The sequence below is a fragment of the Lonchura striata genome, chromosome 31, assembly GCF_050655825.1.
Source record: "Lonchura striata isolate lonStrDom1 chromosome 31, ASM5065582v1, whole genome shotgun sequence".
NCBI classification, from domain to species: domain Eukaryota; kingdom Metazoa; phylum Chordata; class Aves; order Passeriformes; family Estrildidae; genus Lonchura; species Lonchura striata.
Window position 1 is genome coordinate 5,458,282 of NC_140733.1, and position 27,766 is coordinate 5,486,047.

Genomic DNA, 27,766 nt, shown 5'->3' on the forward strand with positions numbered 1-27,766 from the left:
TAAAAATTTTGGCAAACCAGGGAGGTTTTGGGGTCCAATTTGGGATCCCAAAGAAGGTTTTGGGACCCAATTTGGGATCCCAAAGAGGTTTTGGGGTCAAATTTTGTGGCACAGAGTGGTACCAAGGAATTTTGGGGTCCAGTTTGGGATCCCAAAGAGTTTTTGGAGTCAAATTTGGGATCCCAAGGAGTTTTTGGGGTCCAGTTTGGGATCCCAAAGAGTTTTTGGGGTCCAATTTGGGGTCCCAAGGAGTTTTTGGGGGTCCAATTCGGGACCCCAGGGACCTTTTGGAGCCAAATTTGGGCTCCCAGGCACCTCCCAGTCTCCAGTTTGGCACCTCAACACCCCCGAACCCCCCGCAGCACCCGAGGGTATTTCAGGACCACCACCCCCCCACCCCCTCCCCATCACACCAGCACCCAATTAAGCCCTTTTAGGGTGGGGGGGGGCCCTGATACCCCCTGATCCCCCACCCCAACCCCGCTAATCAGGGCTCGGGGGTGATTAAGACCCCCCGAAAGCCGCTTGCCGAGCGCCTAAGCCCGGCTTGGCCAGCGCCGGCTCCGGGATGAGCTGGGCTCAGCCGCGCTTTACCTCCTGAGCCCCGATTATTGGGGGGGGTCCCATCCGCCCCCCGCCCTATAAAAGATCCTCCCCGTCGCCCCCCACCCGCCCGTCCGACCGCGGTGTCGCCGTCACCGCCGCCATGCAGAAGTCGCGGGAGATGCGGGACGAGCTCCCCGAGGATTTCTACATCCCCGTGAGCTTGGAGACCTCAAACCTGACGGCGCTGAGCCCCTTCCTGGTCCCCCAAACCCACCTGGGCAGCCCCGGCATCTTCAAGGCCATGGCGGCCTTCATGTTCCTGCTGGTGGTCCTCGGCGTCCCCATCAACGCGCTGACCGTGGTGTGCACGGCCAAGTACAAGAAGCTGAGGTCGCACCTCAACTACATCCTGGTCAACCTGGCGGTGGCCAACCTGCTGGTGGTGTGCGTGGGCTCCACCACGGCCTTCTACAGCTTCTCCCAGATGTACTTCGCCCTGGGGCCGCTGGCCTGCAAGATCGAGGGGTTCGCCGCCACGCTGGGCGGTGAGGGACGGGCAACGGGTGGGGGTGGTGGGGTTGGGGGTGGTTGGGGGTGTGGGATGTGGGCTGCGAGGTCATCATGGTCTGGGGGTGTTGGGGTTGGGGGCCTTGGGTTTGGAGGTGTTAGACATGAGGGTATGTGGTAGAAGGTCACCATGGTCTGGGGGTGTTGGGTTTGGGGGTGGTTGGGGGTGTGGGATGTGGGCTTCGAGGTCACTGTGGTCTGGGGGTGTTGGGGTTTGGGGACATTGGGTTTGGAGATGTTGGGGTTTGAGGATATTGGGGTTGAGGACACGGGCTTTGAGGTCACTGTGGTCTGGGGGTGTTGGAGTTTGGGGACCTTGGGTTTGGAGATGTTGGGGTTTGAGGATATTGGGGTTGAGGACATGGGCTATGAGGTCACCATGGTCAGGGGATGTTGGGTTTGGGAGCATTGGGTTTGGAGGTGTTGGACATCAGGGTGTGGGCTATGAGGTCACCATGGTCTGGGGGTGTGGGGTTTGGAGATGTTGGGGTTTGAGGATATTGGGGTTGAGGACATGGGCTATGAGGTCACCGTGGTCTGAGGGTGTTGGGTTTGGGGGCGTTGGGTCTGGAGGTGTTGGACATGAGGGTGTGGGGTAGAAGGTCTGGGAATATTGGGGGCGTTGGGTTTGGGGATGTTGGGTTTGGGGATATTGGGGTGTGGGATATGGACTATGAGGTCACTGTGGTCTGGGGGTGCTGGGTCTGGGGGTGTGGGGTAGAAGGTCCCCATGGTCTGGGGGTGTTGGGTTTGGGGACGTTGGGTCTAGGGGTGCTGGGGTGCATAGAACATGGGGCACAAGGTCACCATGGTCAGGGGGTGTTGGACATGAGGGTATGTGGTAGAAGGTCACCATGGTCTGGGGGTGTTTGGGGTTGGGGGTGTTGGACATGAAGGTAGAAGGTCACCATGGTCTGGGGGTGTTGGGTTTGGGGGTGTTGGGGGTGTGGGACATGGGGCACAAGGTCACCATGGTCTGGGGACATTGGGTCTGGGGACATTGGGTTTGGGGTGTCCCTGTGGTTGCTGGCCGTGGTGGCCATGGTGGCCATGGTGGCCATGGCCATGGTGACAGGGATGTCACCAGTGTCCCCTGTCCCGCCTAGGGATGGTGTCCCTGTGGTCACTGGCGTGGTGGCTGTGGTGACAGGGATGTCACCAGTGTCCCCTGTCCCTAGGAATGGTGTCCCTGTGGTCACTGGCCGTGGTGGCCATGGTGACAGGGATGTCACCAGTGTCCCTTGTCCCTAGGGATGGTGTCCCTGTGGTCGCTGGCCGTGGTGGCCATGGTGACAGGGATGTCACCAATGTCCCCTGTCCCTAGGGATGGTGTCCCTGTGGTCACTGGCGTGGTGGCTGTGGTGACAGGGATGTCACCCTAGGGATGGTGTCCCTGTGGTCGCTGGCCATGGTGGCCATGGTGACAGGGATGTCACCAATGTCCCCTGTCCCTAGGGATGGTGTCCCTGTGGTCGCTGGCCGTGGTGGCCATGGTGACAGGGATGTCACCAGTGTCCCTTGTCCCTAGGGATGGTGTCCCTGTGGTCGCTGGCCGTGGTGGCCATGGTGACAGGGATGTCACCAGTGTCCCCTGTCCCTAGGGATGGTGTCCCTGTGGTCACTGGCCGTGGTGGCCATGGTGGCCATGGTGACAGGGATGTCACCAGTGTCCCCTGTCCCTAGGGATGGTGTCCCTGTGGTCACTGGCCATGGTGGCCATGGTGACAGGGATGTCACCAGTGTCCCCTGTCCCTAGGGATGGTGTCCCTGTGGTCGCTGGCCGTGGTGGCCATGGTGACAGGGATGTCACCAGTGTCCCCTGTCCCTAGGGATGGTGTCCCTGTGGTCACTGGCCATGGTGGCCATGGTGACAGGGATGTCACCAATGTCCCCTGTCCCTAGGGATGGTGTCCCTGTGGTCACTGGCCGTGGTGGCCATGGTGACAGGGATGTCACCAGTGTCCCCTGTCCCTAGGGATGGTGTCCCTGTGGTCACTGGCCGTGGTGGCCATGGTGACAGGGATGTCACCAATGTCCCCTGTCCCTAGGGATGGTGTCCCTGTGGTCACTGGCCGTGGTGGCCATGGTGACAGGGATGTCACCAGTGTCCCCTGTCCCTAGGGATGGTGTCCCTGTGGTCGCTGGCCGTGGTGGCCTTCGAGCGGTTCCTGGTCATCTGCAAGCCCCTGGGCAACTTCACCTTCCGGGGCAGCCACGCGGTGCTGGGCTGTGCCATCACCTGGATCTTCGGCCTCGTCGCCTCCATGCCCCCCCTCTTCGGCTGGAGCAGGTCTGGGGGGGTTCCTGGGGGTCCCGGGGGGGTCCGGGGGTCCCGAAGGGTTTGGGGTTCCCTGAGGTGTCACAGAGTCTCCAAGGTTTGAGCTTCCAAGGGGAGCTGGGGGTCCCTGGAGTTGGGGATCTGGGGAAGGTTGGGGGGGTCTCAGGTGGATTGGGGGGGTCCCAGGAGGGTCAGGGGGGTCCCTGGGGTCAGGGGTCTCTGGAGATTTGGGGTTCCAAGAGGATCTGGGGGTCCCTGGAGTTGGGGATCTGGGGAAGGTTGGGGGGGTCTCAGATCAATTGGGGGGGGTCCCTGGGGTCAGGGGTCTCTGGAGATTTGGGGTTCCAAGAGGATCTGGGGGTCCCTGGAATTGGGGATCTGGGGAAGGTTGGGGGGGGTCCCAGGAGGGTTTGGGGGTCCTGGATGGGGTCAGGGGGTCCCTGGGGTCAGGGGTCTCTGGAGGGGTCGGGGGGTCCCGGGGGGGGTTGAGCCTTCAAAGGAGGTTGGGGGGGTCTTGGATGGGGTCGGGGGTTTTGGGGGTCCCGAGGGGTTTTAAGGGTCCGGAGGCAGATCGGGGGTCCCGGGGAAGGTCCGGGGGGGGTTTGGGGGTCCCTCATCCGTGCGACCCCCCCCTCCTCATCCGCGCCCCCAGACCCATCCCCGCGGGCTGGGAGTGCCCGGAATTGTCGGGGATTTTGGGATCCCGGGGGTCCCGGGGATTTTGCTGATCCCGGGGGCGGTTTGGGGGTCCCGGGCTGGGTTCGGGGGTCCCGTGGGCAGTGCCCACCCCCCGTGCCCCCCTCCCCAGCTCCATCCCCGAGCCGCTGAGGAGCTCCTGGGCTCGGGGGTCCCGGGAATTTTCGGGGATTTGTTGGATCGGGGATGTCGGGGGCGGGCCGGGGGTCCCGGGGGCGGTTTGGGGGTCGCGGGGGTGGTTCGGTTCGGGGGTCCCGCTGAAGTGTGACCCCCCCCCGGTGCCCCCCTCCCCAGGTACATCCCCGAGGGGCTGCAGTGCTCGTGCGGGCCGGACTGGTACACGACGGACAACAAATGGAACAACGAGTCCTACGTGATTTTCCTCTTCTGCTTCTGCTTCGGCTTCCCCCTGACCGTCATCGTCTTCTCCTACGGGCGGCTGCTGCTCACCCTGCGCGCGGTGAGGGCATTTTGGGGGGTCCCGGGGGTCCTGGGGGCTCGGGGGGATCAGGGGAGCGAAGGTTCCCCACCGTGATCGTCTCCTGCTGCTCACCCTGCGCGCGGTGAGGGCATTTTGGGGGGTCCCGGGGGTCCTGGGGGGGTCCTGGGGGCTCGGGGGGATCAGAGGAGCGAAGGTTCCTCACCGTTATCATCTCCTGCTGCTCACCCTGCGCGCGGTGAGGGCATTTTGAGGGGTCCCGTGGTGGTCCCGGGGGCTCAGGGTGATCAGAGGAGCGCAGGTTCCCCACCGTGATCGTCTCCTGCTGCTCACCCTGAGCGTGGTGAGGGGATTTTGGGGGTCCTGGGGGGGATTCTGGGTGTCTTGGGGGGGTTCTGGGGGGTCCCGGGGGCTCGGGGTGATCAGAGGAGCGAAGGTTCCCCACCGTGATCGTCTCCTGCTGCTCACCCTGAGCGTGGTGAGGGGATTTTGGGGGTCCTGGGGGGGTTCTGGGGGTCTTGGGAGGGTTCCAGGGGGTCCCAGGGGATCCTGGGGGGCTCAGGGGTCACACGGTTTATTGGGGTACACGGTTTATTGGGGGCACAGGGGAATTGGGGTGCCGTGGGGTGGGTGGTCCTTGGGGAGACCCCACAGCGGGGGGGGGGGGGGGAAGTGGGGGTCAGCGTTGGGGGTCTGAGACCCCTCCCCGTGTTTGAGACCCCCGTGGGTCACTGGCGTGGCTGAGTGCCCCAGACCTGACCCCATAACTGACCCCATGAGTGTCCCCATAGCCCCCCATTGCCACCCCCACATCTGACCCCATATCTGACCCAGATCCCCCAATCTCTGACCCATATCTGACCCCATATTCTCCCATCTTCGACCCCACATCTGACCCTATTTCTGCCCCAGATTCCCCTGATATCTGACCCCATATCTCCCCACATCTGACCCCACACTGTCCCTGATATCTGACCCCACATCTGACCCCATATCTCCTCTATATCTGACCCCACATCTGATCCCATTTCTGACCCAGATCCCCCGATCTCTGACCCATATCCGACCCCATATTCTCCCATCTTCAACCCCACACTGTCCCCTATATCTTACCCCATATCTACCCTTTCTGACTCCATATCTGACCCCACACCATCCCCTATATCTGACCAATATCTGACCCCACATCTGACCTCATATCTCCTCTATATCTGACCCCACACCATCCCCTATATCTGACCCATACCTGACCCATACTTGACCCCGTATCTGACTCCACATCACTCCTATATCCGCCCCACACTGACCCCACACTGACCCCACACCATCCCCTATATCCGCCCCACACTGACCCCACACTGACCCCACACCATCCCCTATATCCGCCCCACACTGACCCCACACCATCCCCTATATCCGCCCCACACTGACCCCACACCATCCCCTATATCCGCCCCACACTGACCCCACACCAACCCCACACCATCCCCTATATCCGCCCCACACTGACCCCACACCATCCCCTATATCCGCCCCACACTGACCCCACACCATCCCCTATATCCGCCCCACACTGACCCCACACTGACCCCACACCATCCCCTATATCCACCCCACACTGACCCCACACCATCCCCTATATCCACCCCACACTGACCCCACACCATCCCCTATATCTGACCCATACTTGACCCCATATCTGACCCCAAATCACTCCTATATCTGCCCCACACTGACCCCACACCATCCCCTATATCTGCCCCACACCAACCCCACACTGACCCCACACCATCCCCTATATCCACCCCACACTGACCCCACACCATCCCCTATATCCACCCCACACTGACCCCACACCATCCCCTATATCTGACCCATACTTGACCCCATATCTGACCCCAAATCACTCCTATATCTGCCCCACACTGACCCCACACCATCCCCTATATCCACCCCACACTGACCCCACACCATCCCCTATATCTGACCCATACTTGACCCCACACCGACCCCACACCATCCCCTATATCCGCCCCACACCGACCCCACACCATCCCCTATATCCGCCCCACACTGACCCCACACCAACCCCACACTGACCCCACACCATCCCCTATATCCACCCCACACTGACCCCACACCATCCCCTATATCCACCCCACACTGACCCCACACCATCCCCTATATCTGACCCATACTTGACCCCACACCGACCCCACACCATCCCCTATATCCGCCCCACACCGACCCCACACCATCCCCTATATCCGCCCCACACTGACCCCACACCAACCCCACACTGACCCAACACCATCCCCTATATCCACCCCACACTGACCCCACACCATCCCCTATATCCACCCCACACTGACCCCACACCATCCCCTATATCCGCCCCACCCTGACCCCACATCATCCCCTATATCCGCCCCACACCAACCCCACCCTGACCCCACAGCATCCCTTATATCCACCCCACACTGACCCCACACCATCCCCTATATCCACCCCACACTGACCCCACACCATCCCCTATATCCACCCCACACTGACCCCACCCTGACCCTGTCCCGCGCCGCCCCGCAGGTGGCCAAGCAGCAGGAGCAGTCGGCCACCACGCAGAAGGCGGAGCGCGAGGTGACCAAGATGGTGGTGGTGATGGTGCTGGGCTTCCTGGTGTGCTGGCTGCCCTACTGCAGCTTCGCGCTCTGGGTGGTGACGCACCGGGGACATCCCTTCGACGTGGGGCTGGCCTCCATCCCCTCCGTCTTCTCCAAGGCCTCCACCGTCTACAACCCCATCATCTACGTCTTCATGAACAAGCAGGTGGGGACGCGGGGACTTGGGGACGTGGGGAAGTGGGGACATGGGGAAGTGGGGACACTGGGATGTGGGGACACAGGGATGTGGGGATGTGGGGACACGGGGACATTGGGGACATGGGGGTGCGGGGACATGGCGATGTGGGGACACTGGGATGTGGGGATGTGGGGACGTGGGAACACAGGGATGTGGGGACATGGGGACATGGGGATATGGGGATGTGGGGACACAGAGATGTGGGGACATGGGGACATGGGGATATGGGGATGTGGGGACACGGGGACATGGGGATATACGGACATGGGGACACGGGGACATGGGGATATGCAGACATGGGGACACGGGGACGTGGGGACATGGGGAAGTGGGGACACAGGGATGTGGGGACACTGGGATGTGGGGACATGGGGGCACAGGAACATGGGGACATGGGGACATGGGGACACTGGGATGTGGGGACACGGGAACATTGGGGACACGGGGGCATGGGGACATGGTAATGTGGGGACACGGGGATGTGGGGACATGGGGACATGGGGACACGGGGACGTGGGGACACGGGGTCAGGAGGACACAGGGGGACGGTGAAGACATGGGGATATGGGGATATGGGGACACAGACATGGGGACAGGGGGACACAGGGTCACGGGGACATGGGGACACAGGGACATGGGGACATGGGGATGTGGGGACACAGGGACACGGGGACATGGCAGTGTGGGTACATGGGGACACGGGGACATGGGGATGTGGGGACATGGGGACACAGAGTCAGGAGGACAGGGGGACAGTGAAGACATGGGGATATGGGGACACAGGGACATGGGGACAGGGGGACACAGGGTCACGGGGACATGGGGACACGGGGATGTGGGGACACGGGGACACGGGGATATGGGGACATGGGGAACACAGGGACACGAAGACGTGGGGATGGTGGGGACAGTTGGGGTGATGGGGGTGGTGGGGACAATGGGGACATGGGGGCAGTGGGGGGATGGGGGTGTTGTTGTGAGTCTGGGGTCCCTCTGTGGGTCTGGGGCTGTTCCTATGGGTCCTTCTGTGGGTTGGGGGTCCAGCTGTGGGTCTGGGGTCTCTCTATGGTTCAGGGGTCCAGCTGTGGGTCTGGGGTCTCTCTATGGTTCAGGGGTCCCGCTGTGGGTCAGGGGTCCTTCAATGGGTCAGAGGTCCTGCTGTGGGTTGGGGTCCCTCTCTGGGTCCTGGCTCTTTCCATAGGTCGGGCATCCCTCTATGGGTCTGGGGCTGTTCCTATGGATCCCGCTGTGGGTTGGGGGTCCCACTGTGGCTCTGGGGCTGTTTCTATGGGCCTGGGGCTGTTGCTGTGGGTCTGGGCTGTTCCTGTGGGTCCTGCCGTGGGTCTGGGGCTGTTGCTATGGGTCCCACTGTGGGTCTGGGCTGTTCCTATGGGTCTGAGGCTGTTCCTATGGGTCCTTCTGTGGGTCAGGGGTCCAGCTGTGGGCTGGGGTTCTGCTGTGGGTTGGGGGGGTCTCTCTGTGGGTCTGGGGCTGTTCCTATGGGTCTGGAGCTGTGGCTATGGGTCTGGGCTGTAGCTGTGAGTCTGGGGTTGTTGCTGTGGGTCCCGCTGTGGGTCTGGGGCTGTTCCTATGGGTCTGGGGCTGTTGCTGTGGGTCCCGCCGTGGGTCCGGGGCCGTAGCTGTGGGTCCGGGGCTGTTGCTGTGGGTCCGGGGCTGTTCCTATGGGTCTGGGCTGTGGCTGTGGGTCTCGCCGTGGGTCCGGGGCTGTGGCTGTGGGTCCGGGGCTGTTCCTATGGGTCTGGGCTGTAGCTGTGGGTCCCGCTGTGGGTCCGGGGCTGTTCCTATGGGTCTGGGCTGTGGCCGTGGGTCCGGGGCTGTTCCTATGGGTCTGGGCTGTGGCTGTGGGTCCGGGGCTGTGGCTGTGGGTCTGGGGCTGTTCCTATGGGTCTGGGCTGTAGCTGTGGGTCCCGCTGTGGGTCCGGGGCTGTAGCTGTGGGTCGGGGCTGTTGCTGTGGGTCTGGGCTGTGGCTGTGGGTCCGGGGCTGTTCCTATGGGTCTGGGCTGTGGCCGTGGGTCCCGTCGTGGGTCCGGGGCCGTAGCTGTGGGTCCGGGGCTGTTCCTATGGGTCTGGGGCTGTTGCTGTGGGTCCGGGGTTGTAGCTGTGGGTCTGGGGCTGTTGCTGTGGGTCCGGGGCTGTAGCTGTGGGTCTGGGCTGTGGCTGTGGGTCCGGGGCTGTTCCTATGGGTCCGGGCTGTGGCCGTGGGTCCCGCCGTGGGTCCGGGGCCGTAGCTGTGGGTCGGGGTCCCGCAGTTCCGCTCCTGCATGCTCAAGCTCGTGTTCTGCGGCCGGAGCCCGTTCGGGGACGAGGACGACGTGTCCGGCTCGTCCCAGGCCACGCAGGTGTCCTCGGTGTCCTCCAGCCAGGTGTCCCCGGCATAGGGCGGCCCCACGGCGCTGCCCCACGGCGCTGCCCCACGGCGCTGCCCCACGGCGGGCCCGACCCAGCCAGGGCTGCCCTACAGCGGACTTGGTCCTGTATGGGGCTCAGCCCCACATCGGGCTCTGCCCCATATCGGGTTTGGCCCTATATTGGGCTCTGCCCCACATCGAGCTCTGCCCTATATCGGGTTTGGCCCTATATTGGGCTCTGCCCCATATCGGGTTTGGCCCCACATTGGGCTCTGCCCCATATCGGGTTTGGCCCTATATTGGGCTCTGCCCCACATCGAGCTCTGCCCCATATCAGGTTTGGCCCCACATTGGGCTCTGCCCCATATCAGGTTTGGCCCTATATTGGGCTCTGCCCCACATCGAGCTCTGCCTCATATCAGGTTTGGCCCCACATTGGGCTCTGCCCCATATCAGGTTTGGCCCTATATTGGGCTCTGCCCCACATCGAGCTCTGCCTCATATCAGGTTTGGCCCCACATCGGGCTCTGCCCCATATCAGGTTTGGCCCCACATTGGGCTCTGCCCCACATCGGGTTTGGCCCCACATCGGGCTCTGCCCCACATCAGGTTTGGCCCCACATTGGGCTCTGCCCCATATCAGGTTTGGCCCCACATCGGGCTCTGCCCCACATCAGGTTTGGCCCTATATTGGGCCCAGCCCTATATTGAGCTCTGCCCCACACCAGGCTCAGCTCTGCCCCACACCAGGCTCAGCTCTATATCAAGCTCTGCCCCACATCGGGCTCTGCCCTATATCATGTTTGGCCCTAGATCGAGCTCTGCCCCACATCGGGCTCTGCCCCACACGGTGTTTGACCCTATATCGGGCTCTGCCCCATATCAGATTTAGCCCTATATCGGTCTCAGCCCTATATCAAGCTCTGCCCCACACCGGGTTCTGCCCCATATCAGGTTTGGCCCCACATTGGGCTCTGCCCCACACCGGGTCAGCCCTATATCGGGTTCTGCCCCACATCAAGCTCTGCCCTATATCGGGTTCTGCCCCACACCGGGTCAGCCCTATATCGGGCTCAGTCTCACAGTTCTGCCCTATGGAGGGCTCTGCCCCATATCGGGCTTTACCCCACAGCAGCTCTGCCCCACGGCAGCTCTGCCCCCCGCTATGGGGCAGCCCCACAGCTCCGTTGTACATAACCCCCCCTCACCCCATTAAACACTGGAGACGCAGCCGCTGCCTCTGCTTTGGGGGGCACCCCACAAGTGCCCTCAGACCCACAGGTACCACCCCTAATGCCCCACAAGTGCCCCCAGATCCACAGAACCACCCCTAATGCCCCACAAGTGCCCCCAGACCCACAGAACCACCCCTAATGCCCCACAAGTGCCCCCAGACCCACAGGTACCACCCCTAATGCCCCACAAGTGCCCCCAGACCCACAGGTACCACCCCAAGTGCCCCACAAGTGCCCCCAGACCCACAGGTACCACCCCAAGTGCCCCACAAGTGGCCCCAGACCCACAGAACCACCCCAAGTGCCCCACAAGTGCCCCCAGACCCACAGAACCACCCCAAATGCCCCACAAGTGCCCCCAGACCCACAGAACCACCCCAAGTGCCCCACAAGTGCCCCCAGACCCACAGGTACCACCCCTAATGCCCCACAAGTGGCCCCAGACCCACAGAACCACCCCAAGTGCCCCACAAGTGCCCCCAGACCCACAGGTACCACCCCAAATGCCCCACAAGTGCCCCCAGACCCACAGGTACCACCCCAAATGCCCCACAAGTGCCCCCAGACCCACAGGTACCACCCCTAATGCCCCACAAGTGCCCCCAGATCCACAGAACCACCCCTAATGCCCCACAAGTGCCCCCAGACCCACAGGTACCACCCCAAGTGCCCCACAAGTGCCCCCAGACCCACAGGTACCACCCCAAATGCCCCACAAGTGCCCCCAGACCCACAGGTACCACCCCAAATGCCCCACAAGTGCCCCCAGACCCACAGGTACCACCCCAAGTGCCCCACAAGTGCCCCCAGACCCACAGGTACCACCCCAAATACCCCACAAGTGCCCCCAGCCCCACAGGTACCACCCCAAATGCCCCACAAGTGCCCCCAGACCCACAGGTACCACCCCAAATACCCCACAAGTGCCCCCAGACCCACAGGTACCACCCCAAGTGCCCCACAAGTGCCCCCAGACCCACAGGTACCATCCCAAGTGCCCCACAAGTGCCCCCAGACCCACAGGTACCACCCCAAGTGCCCCACAAGTGCCCCCAGACCCACAGAACCACCCCTAATGCCCCACAAGTGCCCCCAGACCCACAGAACCACCCCTAATGCCCCACAAGTGCCCCCAGACCCACAGGTACCACCCCTAATGCCCCACAAGTGCCCCCAGACCCACAGGTACCACCCCTAATGCCCCACAAGTGCCCCCAGACCCACAGAACCACCCCAAGTGCCCCACAAGTGCCCCCAGACCCACAGGTACCACCCCAAGTGCCCCAGAAGTGCCCCCAGCCCCACAAGTGCCCCACAAGCACCCCTCAAAGTGCCCCACAAGTGTCCCTGCAGTAACCCCAAGTACCCCCGCAGTGCCCCCAGCCCCACAAGCGCCCCACAAGTGCCCCCAAATGCCCCCGTGGCGCCCCCCGGGTGCCCCCCGGGTGCCCCCGCAGTGGGGCGCGCCGCCGAGTTCTGCCAGTAGTGAGCTTTTTATTCCAGGAAAAAGTTCAGAACTAGCGGAATTCCGGCCGCACGGCCCGGGGGGACACGGGGGGGACACCCCACAGGGGACACCCCACAGGGGACACCCCACGGGGACACCCCACAGGGACACGCGGCTCCCGTGGAGTCCTTTGGTGGCCCCACGGTGACTCGTGGTGGCCCCAGAGCAGCCCCACAGCACCCAGTGGTGGCCTCCAGCACCCAGTGGTGGCCCCACAGTGACCCACAGCACCCAGTGGTGGCCCTTGGTGGCCCCACAGTGACCCACAGCACCCAGTGGTGGCCCTTGGTGGCCCCACAGCACCCAGTGGTGGCCCTGGGTGGCCCCACAGTGACCCACAGCACCCAGTGGTGGCCCCAGAGCAGCCCCACAGCACCCAGTGGTGGCCCTGGGTGGCCCCACAGTGACCCACAGCACCCAGTGGTGGCCCTTGGTGGCCCCACAGCACCCAGTGGTGGCCCCACAGTGACCCACAGCACCCAGTGGTGGCCCCACAGTGACCCACAGCAGCCCCACGACAGCCACCAGTGGCTCTTGGTGGCCCCATGGCGCCTCGAGGTGGCCCCAGAGCAGCCCCCCGGTGACCCACGGCACCCACGGGTGGCCCTGGGTGGCCTTGGTAGCCCCACAGCCGCTCCTGGTGGCCCCCGAGCCCCCAGCCCCCTCCCCCCACGCCCCCCCCAGCACTTACCGGCCGCCCCCCGGGATGGGGGGGGAGATGGGGGGTGGGGGGCACCGCCCGCCCCCTTTGCCCCCCAATTTGGGGGGTCCGGCTGCTCCCCAAACCAATCCCCCCCACCCGAACCCACGGGACCCCTCAGAGACCCCCCCGGAGCCCCCAAAGCCTCCCCAGAGACCCCCGTAGCGGCCCCAAAACCCCTCAGAAGTGCCCCAAAACCTCTCAGAATGATCCCAAAATCCCTCAGAACTGCCTCAAATCCTTCAGAACTGTCCCAAAATCCTTCAGAACTGCCCCAAAACCCCTCAGAATGATCCCAAAATCCTACAGAACTGCCCCAAAATCCCTCAGAACCGCCCCAAAATCCCTCAGAACTGCCCCAAACCCCCTCAGAACTGCCCCAAAATCCTTCAGAACTGCCCCAAAACATCTCAGAATGATCCCAAAATCCTTCAGAACTGCCCCAAAATCCTTCACAACTGCCCCAAAACCCCTCAGAATAACCCAAAATCCTTCAGAACTGCCCCAAAATCCCTCAGAACCGCCCCAAATCGCCCCCCTGGAGCCCCTCCGGGGAACCCCTGAACCCCCAGACCCCCCTACCCCGCACCCCCGGACGCCCCCAGACCCCCTCACAACCCCTCAGAACCGCCCCAAACCCCCCAGAACCGCCGCAAAAACCCCTCAGAAATGCCCCAAAGCCTCTCAGAATTGCCCCAAAACCCCTCAGAGCCCCCCGAGAACACCCAGACCCCCCTAGAGCTCCCCAGAACCCCCCCCGACACCCCCGGAGCCCTCCAGACCCCCCAACATCCCCTCTGAGAAATGCCCCAAATCCCCTCAGAACCGCCCCAAAACCACCCCCGACACCCCCCTCAAGCCCCCAGACCCCCCAAAACCGCCCCAGCTCCCCCCAGCAGCCCCCCAAGCTCCTCTGTCCGCCGCTCCGCGCCCCCTTTTCCCCGGCGGGGGGATTAAAGTTTCCGTGTCCCCCCTAATCGGACTCCCCCGGGGCGACCCGAAAATCCCGGGATTAAGGGGGGGGGGCAGCTCCGGCCCCCCCGGGGGGCGGGATTGAGGTCAGGCTTGGGGGGTCCCTCCGGGGTGACCCCCCCGGGGGGCGCCCCCCAACCCCCGCGACCCCCGGGACCCCCCGTGGGTGCAGAAGGGGATGGGGGGGGACACCCCCGGACCCCAAATTTGAGCCCCCCCCCACCCCCCTCGTTAATCCGCCTCCCCGCCCCGAGTTAATTGCTAATTAGGGCTGTGGTTATTTTTGGGGGGTGGGGCTCCCCCCCGTGCCCCACTTGGCCCCGAGCCGGAGCCCCCCGTGATGTAACGCGGCCCCGTGACCCCGATTTGGGGGGCGGAGGGGGGGTCCGACCCCAAAATGTGGGTCAGGAAGGGGCCCCGAGCCCCCGGTGTGGGGCAGGACCCCAAAACGTGGGGCAGGACCCCAAAATGTGGGGCAGGAGAGGGTCCCGAGCCCCCGGTGTGGGGCAGGACCCCAAAAAGGTGTGGCAGGACCCCAAAACGTGGGGCAGGACCCCAAAATGTGGGGCAGGAGGGGGTCCCGACCCCCGATATGGGGCAGGACCCCAAAACGTGGGGCAGGACCCCAAAATGTGGGTCAGGAAGGGGCCCCGAGCCCCCGGTGTGGGGCAGGACCCCAAAATGTGGGGCAGGACCCCAAAATGTGGGTCAGGAGGGGGGTCGGAACCCCGGTGTGGGTCAGGAGGGGGGTCAAGACCCTGATGTGGGTCAGGAGGAGGTCCCGACCCCCCAATGTGGGGCAGGACCCCAAAATATGGGGCGGGACCCCGATGTGGGGCGGGAGGGGCTCAGGACCCCACTCTGGGTCACAAGGGGGGGTCGGGACCCAGATGTGGGGCAGGGGGGCTCCGGGACCCCTCAATGTGGGGCAGGGGGGCTCCGGGACCCCTCAATGTGGGGCAGGGGGATCCGGGACCCCTCAATGTGGGGCAGAGGGGCTCCGGGACCCCTCAATGTGGGGCAGGGGGGCTCCAGGACCCCTCAATGTGGGGCAGGACCTCCCAGTGTGGGTCAGGAGGGGGCTGGGGGGGTCCCACAATTTTGTGGGGTGGGGGGTCAGGACCCCCGATGTGGGGCAGGAGGGGGGACGAACACCCCGCTATGGGGCAGGACCCCAATGTGGGGCTGTGTCACATCCCGGGGGGGGCAGCGCTGGTCCTGGGGGGCTCAGCCCCACACTTGGGGGTCCCGGGGAAGCCAATTTGGATCCTGGGGGGCCCAGTCAGGAACTGGGAATTGGTGCTGGGGTTTGGGGGGTCCCGGGGGTCTCTGGGGGGTCCCGATTTCCAACCCGGGGGTCCCGGGAGTCCCGATTTCCATCCCGGGGGTCTCTGGGGGTCCCGATTTCCATCCCGGGGGTCCCGATTTCCATCCCGGGGGTCTCTGGGGGTCCCGATTTCCATCCCGGGAGTCTCTGGGGGTCCCGATTTCCGTCCCGGGGGGTCTCTGGGGGTCCCGATTTCCGTCCCGGGGGGTCTCTGGGGGTCCCGATTTCCATCCCGGGGGTCCCGGGGGTCTCTGGGGGTCCCGATTTCCAACCCGGGGGTCTCTGGGGGTCCCGATTTCCATCCCGGGGGTCCCGATTTCCGTCCCGGGGGTCTCTGGGGGTCCCGAATTCCATCCCGGGGGTCCCGGGGGTCTCTGGGGGTCCCGATTTCCATTCCGGGGGTCTCTGGGGGGTCCCGATTTCCATCCCGGGGGGCTCTGGGGGTCCCGATTTCCATTCCGGGGGGTCTCTGGGGGTCCCGATTTCCATCCCGGGGGTCTCTGGGGGTCCCGATTTCCATCCCGGGGGTCCCGGGGGTCTCTGGGGGTCCCGATTTCCATCCCGGGGGTCTCTGGGGGTCCCGATTTCCATTCCGGGGGGTCTCTGGGGGTCCCAATTTCCATCCCGGGGGTCCCGGGGGTCTCTGGGGGTCCCGATTTCCATCCCGGGGGTCTCTGGGGGTCCCGATTTCCAACCCGGGGGTCTCTGGGGGTCCCGATTTCCAACCCGGGGGTCTCTGGAGGTCCCGATTTCCATTCCGGGGGTCTCTGGGGGTCCCGATTTCCATCCCGGGGGTCTCTGGGGGTCCCGATTTCCATCCCGGGGGTCTCTGGGGGTCCCGTGGGGGCCAATTTGGATTTTGGGGGGGGGGGAGGTAGAAATCATCCAGGGAACTTCGGGGCTGTCTGTGACGAACTCCGACTTTTGGGGGTCCCGGGGGTTTTCGGGGGTGCCGATTTCGATCCCGGGGGTCCCGTTGTGATCTGGGGGGTCCCGGGGGGTGTCAGTTGGGACCCCCAAAGAGGGGGGGCAGAGGCCAGGAAGCAGCGGGGGATTAGCGCTGGCGTCAATCCCATCAGCTCACCCCGGCTGCTCAGGTGAGCCCGGGGCGTCCCCCCCGATCCGCGCCGCCCCAATTAAGGGCTCAGGGACGGGATTTTTGGGGGGGGGGCGTGTGTTCCGGGCTAATCCGGGGGCGGGGGGCGGTATAAGAGCAGGGGGGCGCGGGTGGCCGGGGCAGTGGCGCTGGTGGCACTTGGGGACGCGATGGCGACGGGCGTTTGGGACGGGGCGGTTTTCGCCGCGCGCCGGCGTCACGACGACGACGACACCACGCGCGACAGCATCTTCACCTACACCAACAGCAACAACACGCGCGGTGAGCGCGGGGACACGCGGCGACACCGCGGGAGGGGGCCTGGGGGAGTTTTGGGGCGGTTTTGGGGTTGTTTGGGGCGGTTTTGGGGTTGGCGGTGAAGGTACGCCAACGGTAGAGATGTGCACGGTGAAGATGTTGGGGACATCAGGGGACACAGACAGGAATGAGGGACACTGAGGGACATCAGGGGACACTGGGGGACACCGGAGGGACACGCAGAGACACTGGGGAAGGGGTCTGGGGGAGTTTTGGGGTTGTTTTGAGGTGTTTTGGAGTTGGCGGTGAAGGTACGCCAACGGTAGAGATGTGCACGGTGAAGATGTTGGGGACATCAGGGACAGACAGGAATGAGGGACACTGAGGGACATCAGGGGACACCGGAGGGACACCGGAGGGACACGCAGAGACACTGGGGAAGGGGTCTGGGGGAGTTTTGGGGTTGTTTGGGGTGTTTTGGAGTTGGCGGTGAAGGTACGCCAACGGTAGAGATGTGCACGGTGAAGATGTTGGGGACATCAGGGACAGACAGGCATGAGGGACATCAGGGGACACTGGGGGACACCAGGGGACATGGGGGAAGGGGCCTGGGGGAGTTTTGGGGCGGTTTTGGGGTGGTTTGGGGTGGTTTTGGGGTGGTTTTGGGGTTGGCGGTGAAGGTACGCCAACGGTAGAGACACGCGTGGTGAAGATGTTGGGGACATCAGCGGCACAGAGAGACATGGGGGACACTGAGGGACATCAGGGGACACTGGGGGACACCGAGGGGGCATGGGGGAGGGAGTTTGGGGGAGTTTTGGGGCAGTTTTGGGGTGTTTTGGGGCGGTTTTGGGGAGGTTTTGGTGTTGGCGGTGAAGGTACGCCAATGGTAGAGATGTGCACGGTGAAGATGTTGGGGACATCAGGGGACACAGACAGGAATGAGGGACACTGAGGGACATCAGGGGACACTGGAGGACACCGGAGGGACACGCAGAGACACTGGGGAAGGGGTCTGGGGGAGTTTTGGGGTGGTTTTGGGGTGTTTTGGGGTGGTTTGGGGTGGTTTTGGGGCAGTTTTGGGGTTGGCGGTGAAGGTGTGCCAACAGTAGAGATGTGCACGGTGAAGATGTTGGGGACTTCAGGGACACAGAGAGACATGGGGGACACTGAGGGACATCAGGGGACACTGGGGGACACACGAGGACACCGGGGGAGGGGGCCTGGGGGAGTTTTGGGGCGGTTTTGGGGTGGTTTGGGGCGGTTTTGGGGTTGGCGGTGAAGGTACACCAATGGTAGAGACACGTGTGGTGAAGATGTTGGGGACAGGAGACAGGAGACAGGGGACACAGGAATGAAGGACATCAGGGGACACTGGGGGACACACGAGGACACCAGGGGAGGGGGCCTGGGGGAGTTTTGGGGTGGTTTTGGGGTGGTTTTGGGTGGTTTTGGGGCGGTTTTGGGGTTGGTGGTGAAGGTACGCCAATGGTAGAGACACACGTGGTGAAGATGTTGGGGACATCAGCGGCACAGAGAGACATGGGGGACACTGAGGGACATCAGGGGACACTGGGGGACACCGGAGGGACACGCAGAGACACTGGGGAAGGGGTCTGGGGGAGTTTTGGGGTGGTTTTGGGGTTGGTGGTGAAGGTATGCCAACAGTAGAGATGTACACGGTGAAGATGTTGGGGACATCAGGGACACAGAGAGACATGGGGGACACTGAGGCACATCAGGGGACACTGGGGGACTCGGGGAGACATGGGGGGACATGGGGATAGGGAGTTTGGGGGAGTTTTGGGGGTTTTGGGGTTGATGGACATCCACGGCAACAACGCGCAGTGAAGATGTGAAGGGATGTGGAGGGACATGGGGGGACAAAAGGGGCAGGAAGGGACATCAGGGGTGACCAAAAGGCACAAAGGGACATGAGGGGACACAGCGGGAGAATTTTGGGAGGGTTTTGGGGGAGTTTTTTGGGTCAACAGTCAATGCATGCCAAGCTGTATCGATGGCAGTGAAGATGTGGTGGGACATGGGGGGACATGAGGGGACACATGAGGAGACACAAAGGGACATGAGGGGACACAAAGGGACACCAGGGGATCGTTTTGAGGGAGATTTTGAGGAGTTTTGAAGAGTTTTGGGGTCAATGATCAATGTTTGCCAACCCGTACCGATGGCAGTGACGCAGTGAAGATGTGGTGGGACGTGGGGGGACACGAGGGGACACAGAGGGACATGAGGGGACACCAAGGGACACCAGGGGATCGTTTTGAGGGAGATTCTGAGGGAATTTTGAGGTCAACACCAGCCTCCGCCACACTGCCACCACACCCAGCGGATGCCAGGTGACACGAGGTGACACGAGGGTCACTCACGGCCACCACCGCTGACCCCACGCTGTCCCCCAGGTCCCTTCGAGGGCCCCAACTACCACATCGCGCCGCGCTGGGTGTACAACCTGACGTCGCTGTGGATGATCTTCGTGGTGGTGGCCTCGGTGTTCACCAACGGGCTGGTGCTGGTGGCCACGGCCAAGTTCAAGAAGCTGCGGCACCCCCTGAACTGGATCCTGGTCAACCTGGCCGTGGCCGACCTGGGCGAGACGGTCATCGCCAGCACCATCAGCGTGGTCAACCAGATCTTCGGCTACTTCATCCTCGGCCACCCCATGTGCGTCATCGAGGGCTACACCGTCAGCGCCTGCGGTCAGTCGGGGCGGGGACACGGGCGGGGTGTGGGCAGTGCCCGTGGTCAGTCGGTGTGGGGACATGGGGTGCAGGGTGTGATCAGTGCCCGTGGTCAGTCGGTGTGGGGTGCAGGGTGTGGGGTACAGGGTGTGGGGACATGGGGTACAGGGTGTGGTCAGTCGGTGTGGGGTACAGGGTGTGGGCAGTTGGTGTGAGGTACGGGGTGTGGTCAGTGCCTGTGGTCAGTCGGTGTGGGGACATGGGGTGCAGGGTGTGGGCAGTGCCCGTGGTCAGTCGGTGTGGGGTGCAGGGTGTGGTCAGTGCCTGTGGTCAGTCGGTGTGGGGTACAGGGTGTGGTCAGTGCCCGTGGTCAGTCGGTGTGGGGTATGGGGTACAGGGTGTGGTCAGTGCCTGTGGTCAGTCGGTGTGGGGTATGGGGTGTGGTCAGCTGGTGTAGGGACATAGGGTCAATTGGTGTGGGCAGTGCCCACGGTCAGTTGATGTGGGGTACAGGGTGTGGGCAGGGCCTGTGGTCAGTTTGGGGCAGGGATACGGGGTGTGGTCAGGGCCCGTGGTCAGTCGGTGTGGGGTACGGGGTGTGGTCAGTCGGTGTGGGGTGCAGGGTGTGGTCAGTGCCTGTGGTCAGTCAGCATGGGGACATGGGGTGCAGGGTGTGGTCAGTGCCCGTGGTCAGTTGGTATGGGGTGTAGGCAGTTGGTGTGAGGTACGGTGTGTGGTCAGTGCCTGTGGTCAGTTGGTGTGGGGACATGGGGTGCAGGGTGTGGGCAGTGCCCGTGGTCAGTCGGTGTGGGGTGCAGGGTGTGGTCAGTGCGTGTGGTCAGTCAGCATGGGGTCATGGGGTACAGGGTGTGGGCAGTGCCCGTGGTCAGTCGGTGTGGGGTACGGGGTATGGTCAGCTGGTGTAGGGACATAGGGTCAATTGGTGTGGGCAGTGCCCACGGTCAGTTGGTGTGGGGTACAGGGTGTGGGCAGGGCCTGTGGTCAGTCAGCATGGGGACATGGGGTGCAGGGTGTGGTCAATGCCCGTGGTCAGTCGGTGTGGGGTACAGGGTTTGGTCAGTCGGTGTGGGGTATGGGGTGTGGGCAGTTGGTGTGGGGTACGGGGTGTGGTCAGTGCCTGTGGTCACTTGCTGTGGAGTACAGGGTTTGGTCAGTTGGTGTGGGGACATGGGGTACAGGGTGTGGTCAGTGCCCGTGGTCAGTCGGTGTGGGGTACGGGGTGTGGTCAGTGCCCGTGGTCAGTCGGTGTGGGGTACGGGATGTGGGGTACAGGGTGTGGTCAGTCGGTGTGGGGTACGGGGTGTGGTCAGTGCCCATGGTCAGTCAGTGTGGGGTACGGGATGTGGGGTACGGCGTGTGGTCAGTCGGTGTGGGGTGGGGTGTGGGGACACGGTCCATGTGTGTATTGGTCAGTTTGGGGACAGAGATATGGGAGGGTCACGGATGTGGGTCAGGATTGTGGGTCACGGATGAGGGTCACGGATATGGGGCTGGGGTGAGGGTCAGAGATGCGGGTCAGGGTCACGGATGTGGGTCAGGATTGTGGGTCATGGATATGGGGCTGGGGTCAGGGTCAGGGGTGTGGGTCAGAGATGTGGGTCATGGATGAGGGTCACGGATGTGGGGCAGGGATATGGATCATGGATATGGGGCAGGGATATGGGTCACAGGTATGGGTCACGGATGTGGGTCACGGATATGGGGCAGGGATATGGACCATGGATATGGGTCACGGATATGGGGCAGTGCTATGGGTCACAGATATGGGGCAGGGATATGGATCATGGATATGGGTCACGGATATGGGGCAGAGATATGGGTCACGGATATGGGGCAGGGATATGGGGCAGGGATATGGATCATGGATATGGGGCAGTAGTGCCATGGGTCACGGATATGGGGCAGGGATATGGATCATGGATATGGGGCAGGGATATGGGTCACAGGTATGGGTCACGGATATGGACCATGGATATGGGTCACGGATATGGGTCACGGATATGGGTCACGGATATGGGGCAGGGATATGGGTCACGGATATGGGGCAGTGCTATGGGTCAGAGATGTGGGTCAGAGATGAGGGTCATGGATATAGGGCAGGGATGTGGATCAGGGATATGGGGCTGGGATGTGGGTCAGAGATGTGGGTCAGGGACTCTCTGTGGGTCTGGGCGCTATGGGGCAGCCCCATAACCACCCCAAACCCCTGCAGGAATCCCAACGCTGCAGTTCCTGGCCTCCAGTTCCTCCCCACAGCCAGGACTGGAGGTTATGGGGTTGTCTACGGGGTTGTCTATGGGGTTCTGTGGGGTTTGGGCTCTACAGGGCCGTGTTCTGTGGGGTTCTGTGGGTCCGGGCGCTATGGGGCAGCCCCATAACCACCCCAAACCCCCCTGCAGGCATCACGGCGCTCTGGTCCCTGGCCATCATCTCCTGGGAGCGCTGGTTCGTGGTGTGCAAACCCTTCGGGAACATCAAGTTCGACGGGAAGCTGGCGGTGGCCGGGGTCCTCTTCTCCTGGATCTGGTCCTGCGCCTGGACCGCGCCCCCCATCTTCGGCTGGAGCAGGTGGGGAGGGGTCCCCAGGGCCCGGGGAGGGGTCTAGGGGTGTCACAGAGGTGACACGAGTGTCCCCAGGGGATCACAGAGGTGACACGAGTGTCCCCAAGGTGTGGGGAGGGGTCTGGGCCGGGGTCCTCTTCTCGTGGTCCCACCGCTGGACCGCGCCCCCATTTTGGGCTGGAGCAGGTGGGGAGGGGTCCCCATGTCCTGGGGAGGGGGCCGGGGGTGACACGAGTGTCCCCAGGGGATCACAGAGGTGACACGAGTGTCCCCAGGGGATCACAGAGGTGACACGAGTGTCCCCAAGGTGTGGGGAGGGGTCTGGGCCGGGGTCCTCTTCTCGTGGTCCCACCGCTGGACCGCGCCCCCATTTTGGGCTGGAGCAGGTGGGGAGGGGTCCCCAGGGCCCGGGGAGGGGTCTAGGGGTGTCACAGAGGTGACACGAGTGTCCCCAGGGGCTCACAGAGGTCACACGAGTGTCCCCAGAGTTGTCAGGACCCCGAGACCCCTTGGGGTCCCCTGAACCTGGAACCTTCCCGAGGAATTTGGGGGGTCCCTTTTGTCACCCCTGACCCCCCCGATGTCACCCTGACCCCACGGGGGTGACCCAGGTGGCTCCAGGGGGGTCCCCGAGGCTGTCCCAGGGGTCCCCTGAGGATGTCCAAGGTGGGTCTGGGGGTGACCTGCAGTTCCCAGGGGTCCCCCAGACCCGGATCCTCCCCGAGGAATTTGGGGGGTCCCTTTTGCCACCTGTGCCACCCCGATGTCCCCCTGGGTAGGGTCTGGCGCCATGGGGGTGTTCAGATCTCCCTGATGTGGGCCTGGGGGTGACCCCCCGAGGTTCCCAGGGGTCCCCCAGACCCGGATCCTCCCCGAGGAATTTGGGGGTCACCCCTGACCCCCGATGTCTCCCTGGGCAGGTACTGGGGGTTCCCATGGGGGTGCCCCCAGGTCTCCCTATTCTGGGTCTGGGGGTGACCCCCCGAGGTTCCCAAGGGTCCCCCAGACCCGGATCCTTCCCAAGGAATTTGGGGGGTCCCTTTTTGTCACCCGTGCACCCCGATGTCCCCCTGGGCAGGTACCAACCCCACGAGGCTGTCCAGATGTCCGCAGGGCTACCTGAGATGGGTCTGGGGGTGACCCCCCGAGGTTCCCAGGGGTCTCCCAGACCCGGATCCTTCCCAAGGAATTTGGGGGTTCCCTTTTTGTCACCCCTGCCCCCCGATATCCCCCTGGGCAGGGTCTGGACCCATGGGGGTTCCCTGGGTGGGTCTGGGGGTGACCCCCCGAGGTTCCCAGGGGTCCCCCAGACCCGGATCCTTCCCAAGGAATTTGGGGGTTCCCTTTTTGTCACCCCTGCCCCCCGATATCCCCCTGGGCAGGGTCTGGACCCATTGGGGTGCCCCAGGTCTCCCCAAGGTGGGTCTGGGGGTGACCCCCGAGGTTCCCAGGGGTCCCCCAGACCCGGATCCTTCCCAAGGAATCTGGGGGGTCCCTTTTTGTCACCCCTGCCCCCCGATATCCCCCTGGGCAGGGTCTGGACCCATGGGGGTTCCCTGGGTGGGTCTGGGGGTGACCCCCCGAGGTTCCCAGGGGTCCCCCAGACCCGGATCCTTCCCGAGGAATTTGGGGGGTCCCTTTTTGTCACCCCTGCCCCCCGATATCCCCCCGGGCAGGGTCTGGACCCATGGGGGTTCTCCAGGTCTGCCCAGTCTTGGTCTGGGGGTGACCCCCCGAGGTTTCCAGGGGTCCCCCAGACCCGGATCCTTCCCGAGGAATTTGGGGGGTCCCTTTTTGTCACCCCTGCCCCCCGGTGTCCCCCCGGGCAGGTACTGGCCCCACGGGCTGAAGACCTCGTGCGGGCCCGACGTGTTCAGCGGCAGCACGGACCCGGGGGTGCAGTCCTACATGGTGGTGCTGATGGTCACCTGCTGCTTCTTCCCGCTGGCCGTCATCATCTTCTGCTACCTGCAAGTCTGGTTGGCCATCCGTGCGGTGAGGAGACACCCCAAAAAAATCCCGACCCCAAAAAACCCCCGGGGAAAAATCCCTGACTGAAAAAAACCCGGGGGAAAAATCCCGGACTGAAAAAAAAACCCGGGGAAAAATTCTGAACTGAAAAAACCCCGGGGAAAAAAAATCCCGAATTGAAAAAAACCCGGGGAAAAATCCTGACCCTAAAAATCCACACTGGATGCAGATGCCCCCCCAAAACCTCCTCCCCACACACCCAGACATCCCCAGGACCCCCCAAACCCTCCAGGACCCCCCAGGACCCCCCAGGACCCCCCGATCTCCCCCCCAGGTGGCGGCCAGCAGAAAGAGTCACCCCAAATATCCCCTATAGACCCTGCAAACCCCATAACATCTCCCCCAAACCCCCCAAATCTCCCACCCCAAACCCCCCAGGACCCCCCTAAACCCCCAAATCTCCCCCACAGGACCCCCCTAAACCCCCCAAATCTCCCACCCAACACCCCCCAGGACCCCCCTAAACCCCCAAATCTCCCACCCCAAACCCCCCAGGACCCCCCTAACCCCCCCAAATCTCCCACCCCAAACCCCCCAGGACCCCCCTAAACCCCCAAATCTCCCACCCCAAACCCCCCAGGACCCCTAAACCCCCCAAATCTCCCACCCCAAACCCCCCAGGACCCCCCTAACCCCCCAAATCTCCCACCCCAAACCCCCCAGGACCCCTAAACCCCCCAAATCTCCCACCCCAAACCCCCCAGGACCCCCCTAACCCCCCAAATCTCCCACCCCAAACCCCCCAGGACCCCTAAACCCCCCAAATCTCCCACCCCAAACCCCCCAGGACCCCCCTAACCCCCCAAATCTCCCACCACAGGTGGCGGCCCAGCAGAAGTCACCCCAAATACCCCTGCAAACCCCATAACACCCCCCAAGACCCCCATAAACCCCCCCAAACCCCCCAATCTCCCCACCAAACCCCCCCAGGACCCCCCTAAACCCCCAATCTCCCCCCCAGGCGGCACCCTAGCAGAAGGAGTCACCTTTTATACCCCTTTAACCCCCCCAACACCCTCTTTAAACCCTATTAACCTGCCCCAAACCCCCCCAACACCCCCCAGGATCCCCCTAACCCCCCAAATCTCCCCCCGCAGGTGGCACCCCAGCAGAAGGAGTCACCCTTTGTACCCCTCTAAGCCCCCTAACACCCACTTTAAACCCCATTACACCCCCCAAACCCCCTCAGGAACCCCCAAGACCCCCCTAACCCCCCAAATCTCCCCCCCAGGTGGCACCCCAGCAGAAGGAGTCACCCTTTGTACCCCTCTAAGCCCCCTAACACCCATTTTAAACCCCATTACAGCCCCCAAACCCCCTCAGGACCCCCCCAAGACCCCCCTAACCCCCAAATCTCCCCCCCAGGTGGCGGCCCAGCAGAAGGAGTCACCTTTTATACCCCTCTAAGCCCCCTAACACCCACTTTAAACCCCATTACACCCCCCCAAACCCCCTCAGGACCCCCCAAGACCCCCCTAACCCCCCAAATCTCCCCCCGCAGGTGGCACCCCAGCAGAAGGAGTCACCCTTTGTACCCCTCTAAGCCCCCTAACACCCACTTTAAACCCCATTACAGCCCCCAAACCCCCTCAGGACCCCCCAAGACCCCCCTAACCCCCCAAATCTCCCCGCGCAGGTGGCGGCCCAGCAGAAGGAGTCGGAGTCGACGCAGAAGGCGGAGAAGGAGGTGTCGCGCATGGTGGTGGTGATGATCCTGGCCTACTGCTTCTGCTGGGGGCCCTACACCATCTTCGCCTGCTTCGCCGCCGCCAACCCCGGCTACGCCTTCCACCCGCTCACGGCCGCGCTGCCCGCCTTCTTCGCCAAGAGCGCCACCATCTACAACCCCATCATCTACGTCTTCATGAACAGACAGGTGAGCAGGGCGCCTGGGGCACCTGGGCACACCTGGGCACACCTGGGCACACCTATGAGCATGAGGATATGGGGTACGGGGTGTGGGATATGGGATATGGGATATGGGATAGAGCCACCATCTACAACCCCATCATCTACGTCTTCATGAACAGACAGGTGAGCGGGGCACCTGGGGCACCTGGGCACACCTGGGCACACCTATGGGCATGGGGGTATGGGATATGGGATGTGGGGTATGGGATATGGGGTATGGGGTATGGGATAGAGCCACCATCTACAGCCCCATCATCTACGTCTTCATGAAAAGACAGGTGAGTGGGGCGCCCGGGGGCACCTGGGGACACCTGGGCACACCTATGGGCATGGGGGTATGGGGTATGGGGTGTGGGATATGGGATAGAGCCACCATCTACAACCCCATCATCTACGTCTTCATGAACAGACAGGTGAGCGGGGCGCCCAGGGGCACCTGGGCACACCTGGGCACACCTGGGCACACCTATGGGCATGGGGACACAGCCAGGATATGGGGTATGAGGTGTGGGATATAGGATATGGGATAGAGCCACCATCTACAACCCCATCACTTACATCTCCATGTCCCCCTTGTTCCCCCTGTCCCCTGTCTGTCCCTACTGTCCCCTGTGTGTCCCCATGTCCCCTTCTATCTCCACTGTCCCCATGTCCCTCTGTCCCCTGTGTCCCCTCTGTGTCCTCATGTCGTCCTGTCCCGTGTCCCCCTGTCCCCCCTGTGTCCCCTTCTATCTCCACTGTCCCCGTGTGTCCCCACTGTCCCCCTGTGTCCCCCTCTCCCCCATGTGTCCCCACGTCCCCCCGTCCCATGTCCGCCCTGTCCCTTGTGTCCTCTGTGTGTCCCCATGTCCCCCCATGTCCCCTGTGTGTCCCCCCTGTCCCCTGTGTCCTCTGTGTGTCCCCATGTCCCCCATGTCCCCCCCATGTCCCCTGTGTGTCCCCCCTGTCCCCTGTGTCCCCCCGTGTCCTCTGTGTGTCCCCATGTCCCCCCTGTTCCCTGTGCCCCCTGTTTGTCCGCCCTGTCCCCTGTGTCCCCCTGTGTCTCCTGTGTCCCCATGTCTGCCCCGTGTCCCCTGTCTGTCCCCCCTGTCCCCTGTGTCCCCCTGTGTCTCCTGTGTCCCCATGTCTGCCCCGTGTCCCCTGTCTGTCCCCCCTGTGTCCCCGCTGTCTCCCGTGTCACCTGTCTGTCCCCCCTGTGTCCCCTGTCTGTCCCCCCTGTGTCCCCTCAGTTCCGGAACTGCATCCTGCAGCTCTTCGGCAAGAAGGTGGACGATGGCTCCGAGGTGTCCACCTCGCGCACCGAGGTGTCCTCGGTGTCCAACTCCTCCGTGTCCCCCGCCTAGGGACCCCCGCCGCCCCCTCCCCAATAAAGCTTTGTACCCCCTGGACCGCTGTGCCACCCGTGTCACCTCCCCGTGCTGGCCCCAGTGTCCCCAATGGCTCTGGGGTCCTCAGTGTCCCCTCCTTGGTGTCCCCAATGTCCCCAATGGCTCTGGGGTCCCTCCCTTGGTGTCCCCAATGTCCCCAGTGGCTCTTGGGGTCCCCTCCTTGGTGTCCCCAATGTCCCCAATGGCTCTGGGGTCCTCAGTGTCCCCTCCTTGGTGTCCCCAATGTCCCCAATGGCTCTGGGGTCCCTCCCTTGGTGTCCCCAATGTCCCCAGTGGCTCTTGGGGTCCCCTCCTTGGTGTCCCC

At 63.4% G+C, this 27,766-nt stretch overlaps 2 protein-coding genes across 2 annotated transcripts; both read left to right on the forward strand.

Moving 5' to 3' along the window:
- Positions 1-575: 575 nt before the first annotated feature.
- LOC110481609 (blue-sensitive opsin) lies at positions 576-9,900 on the forward strand. The gene is made up of 5 exons (XM_077789609.2): positions 576-1,091; positions 3,235-3,403; positions 4,382-4,547; positions 7,113-7,352; positions 9,657-9,900. The coding sequence occupies exons 1-5, from the start codon at positions 707-709 to the stop codon at positions 9,783-9,785; spliced, it is 1,089 nt and encodes a 362-aa protein (XP_077645735.1). The 5' UTR covers positions 576-706; the 3' UTR covers positions 9,786-9,900.
- A 6,404-nt stretch (positions 9,901-16,304) lies between these two features.
- LOC110481610 (red-sensitive opsin) lies at positions 16,305-27,699 on the forward strand. Its single transcript, XM_077789608.2, has 6 exons — positions 16,305-16,874; positions 19,271-19,567; positions 21,970-22,138; positions 23,962-24,127; positions 25,800-26,039; positions 27,304-27,699. Exons 1-6 carry the CDS (start codon positions 16,763-16,765, stop codon positions 27,415-27,417), a joined length of 1,098 nt encoding a protein of 365 aa, XP_077645734.1. The 5' UTR covers positions 16,305-16,762; the 3' UTR covers positions 27,418-27,699.
- Positions 27,700-27,766: the final 67 nt, after the last annotated feature.

Coding starts and splice junctions, on each gene's coding strand:
- LOC110481610 (XM_077789608.2), top strand. CDS start 16,763: ATGGCGACGGGCGTTTGGGACGGGGCGGTTTTCGCCGCGCGCCGGCGT. Junction 16,875..19,270: donor CAACAGCAACAACACGCGCG/GTGAGCGCGGGG, acceptor GCTGTCCCCCAG/GTCCCTTCGAGGGCCCCAAC. Junction 22,139..23,961: donor CCCATCTTCGGCTGGAGCAG/GTGGGGAGGGGT, acceptor CCCCCCGGGCAG/GTACTGGCCCCACGGGCTGA.
- LOC110481609 (XM_077789609.2), top strand. CDS start 707: ATGCAGAAGTCGCGGGAGATGCGGGACGAGCTCCCCGAGGATTTCTAC. Junction 1,092..3,234: donor GTTCGCCGCCACGCTGGGCG/GTGAGGGACGGG, acceptor CCCTGTCCCTAG/GGATGGTGTCCCTGTGGTCG. Junction 7,353..9,656: donor ACGTCTTCATGAACAAGCAG/GTGGGGACGCGG, acceptor GGGGTCCCGCAG/TTCCGCTCCTGCATGCTCAA.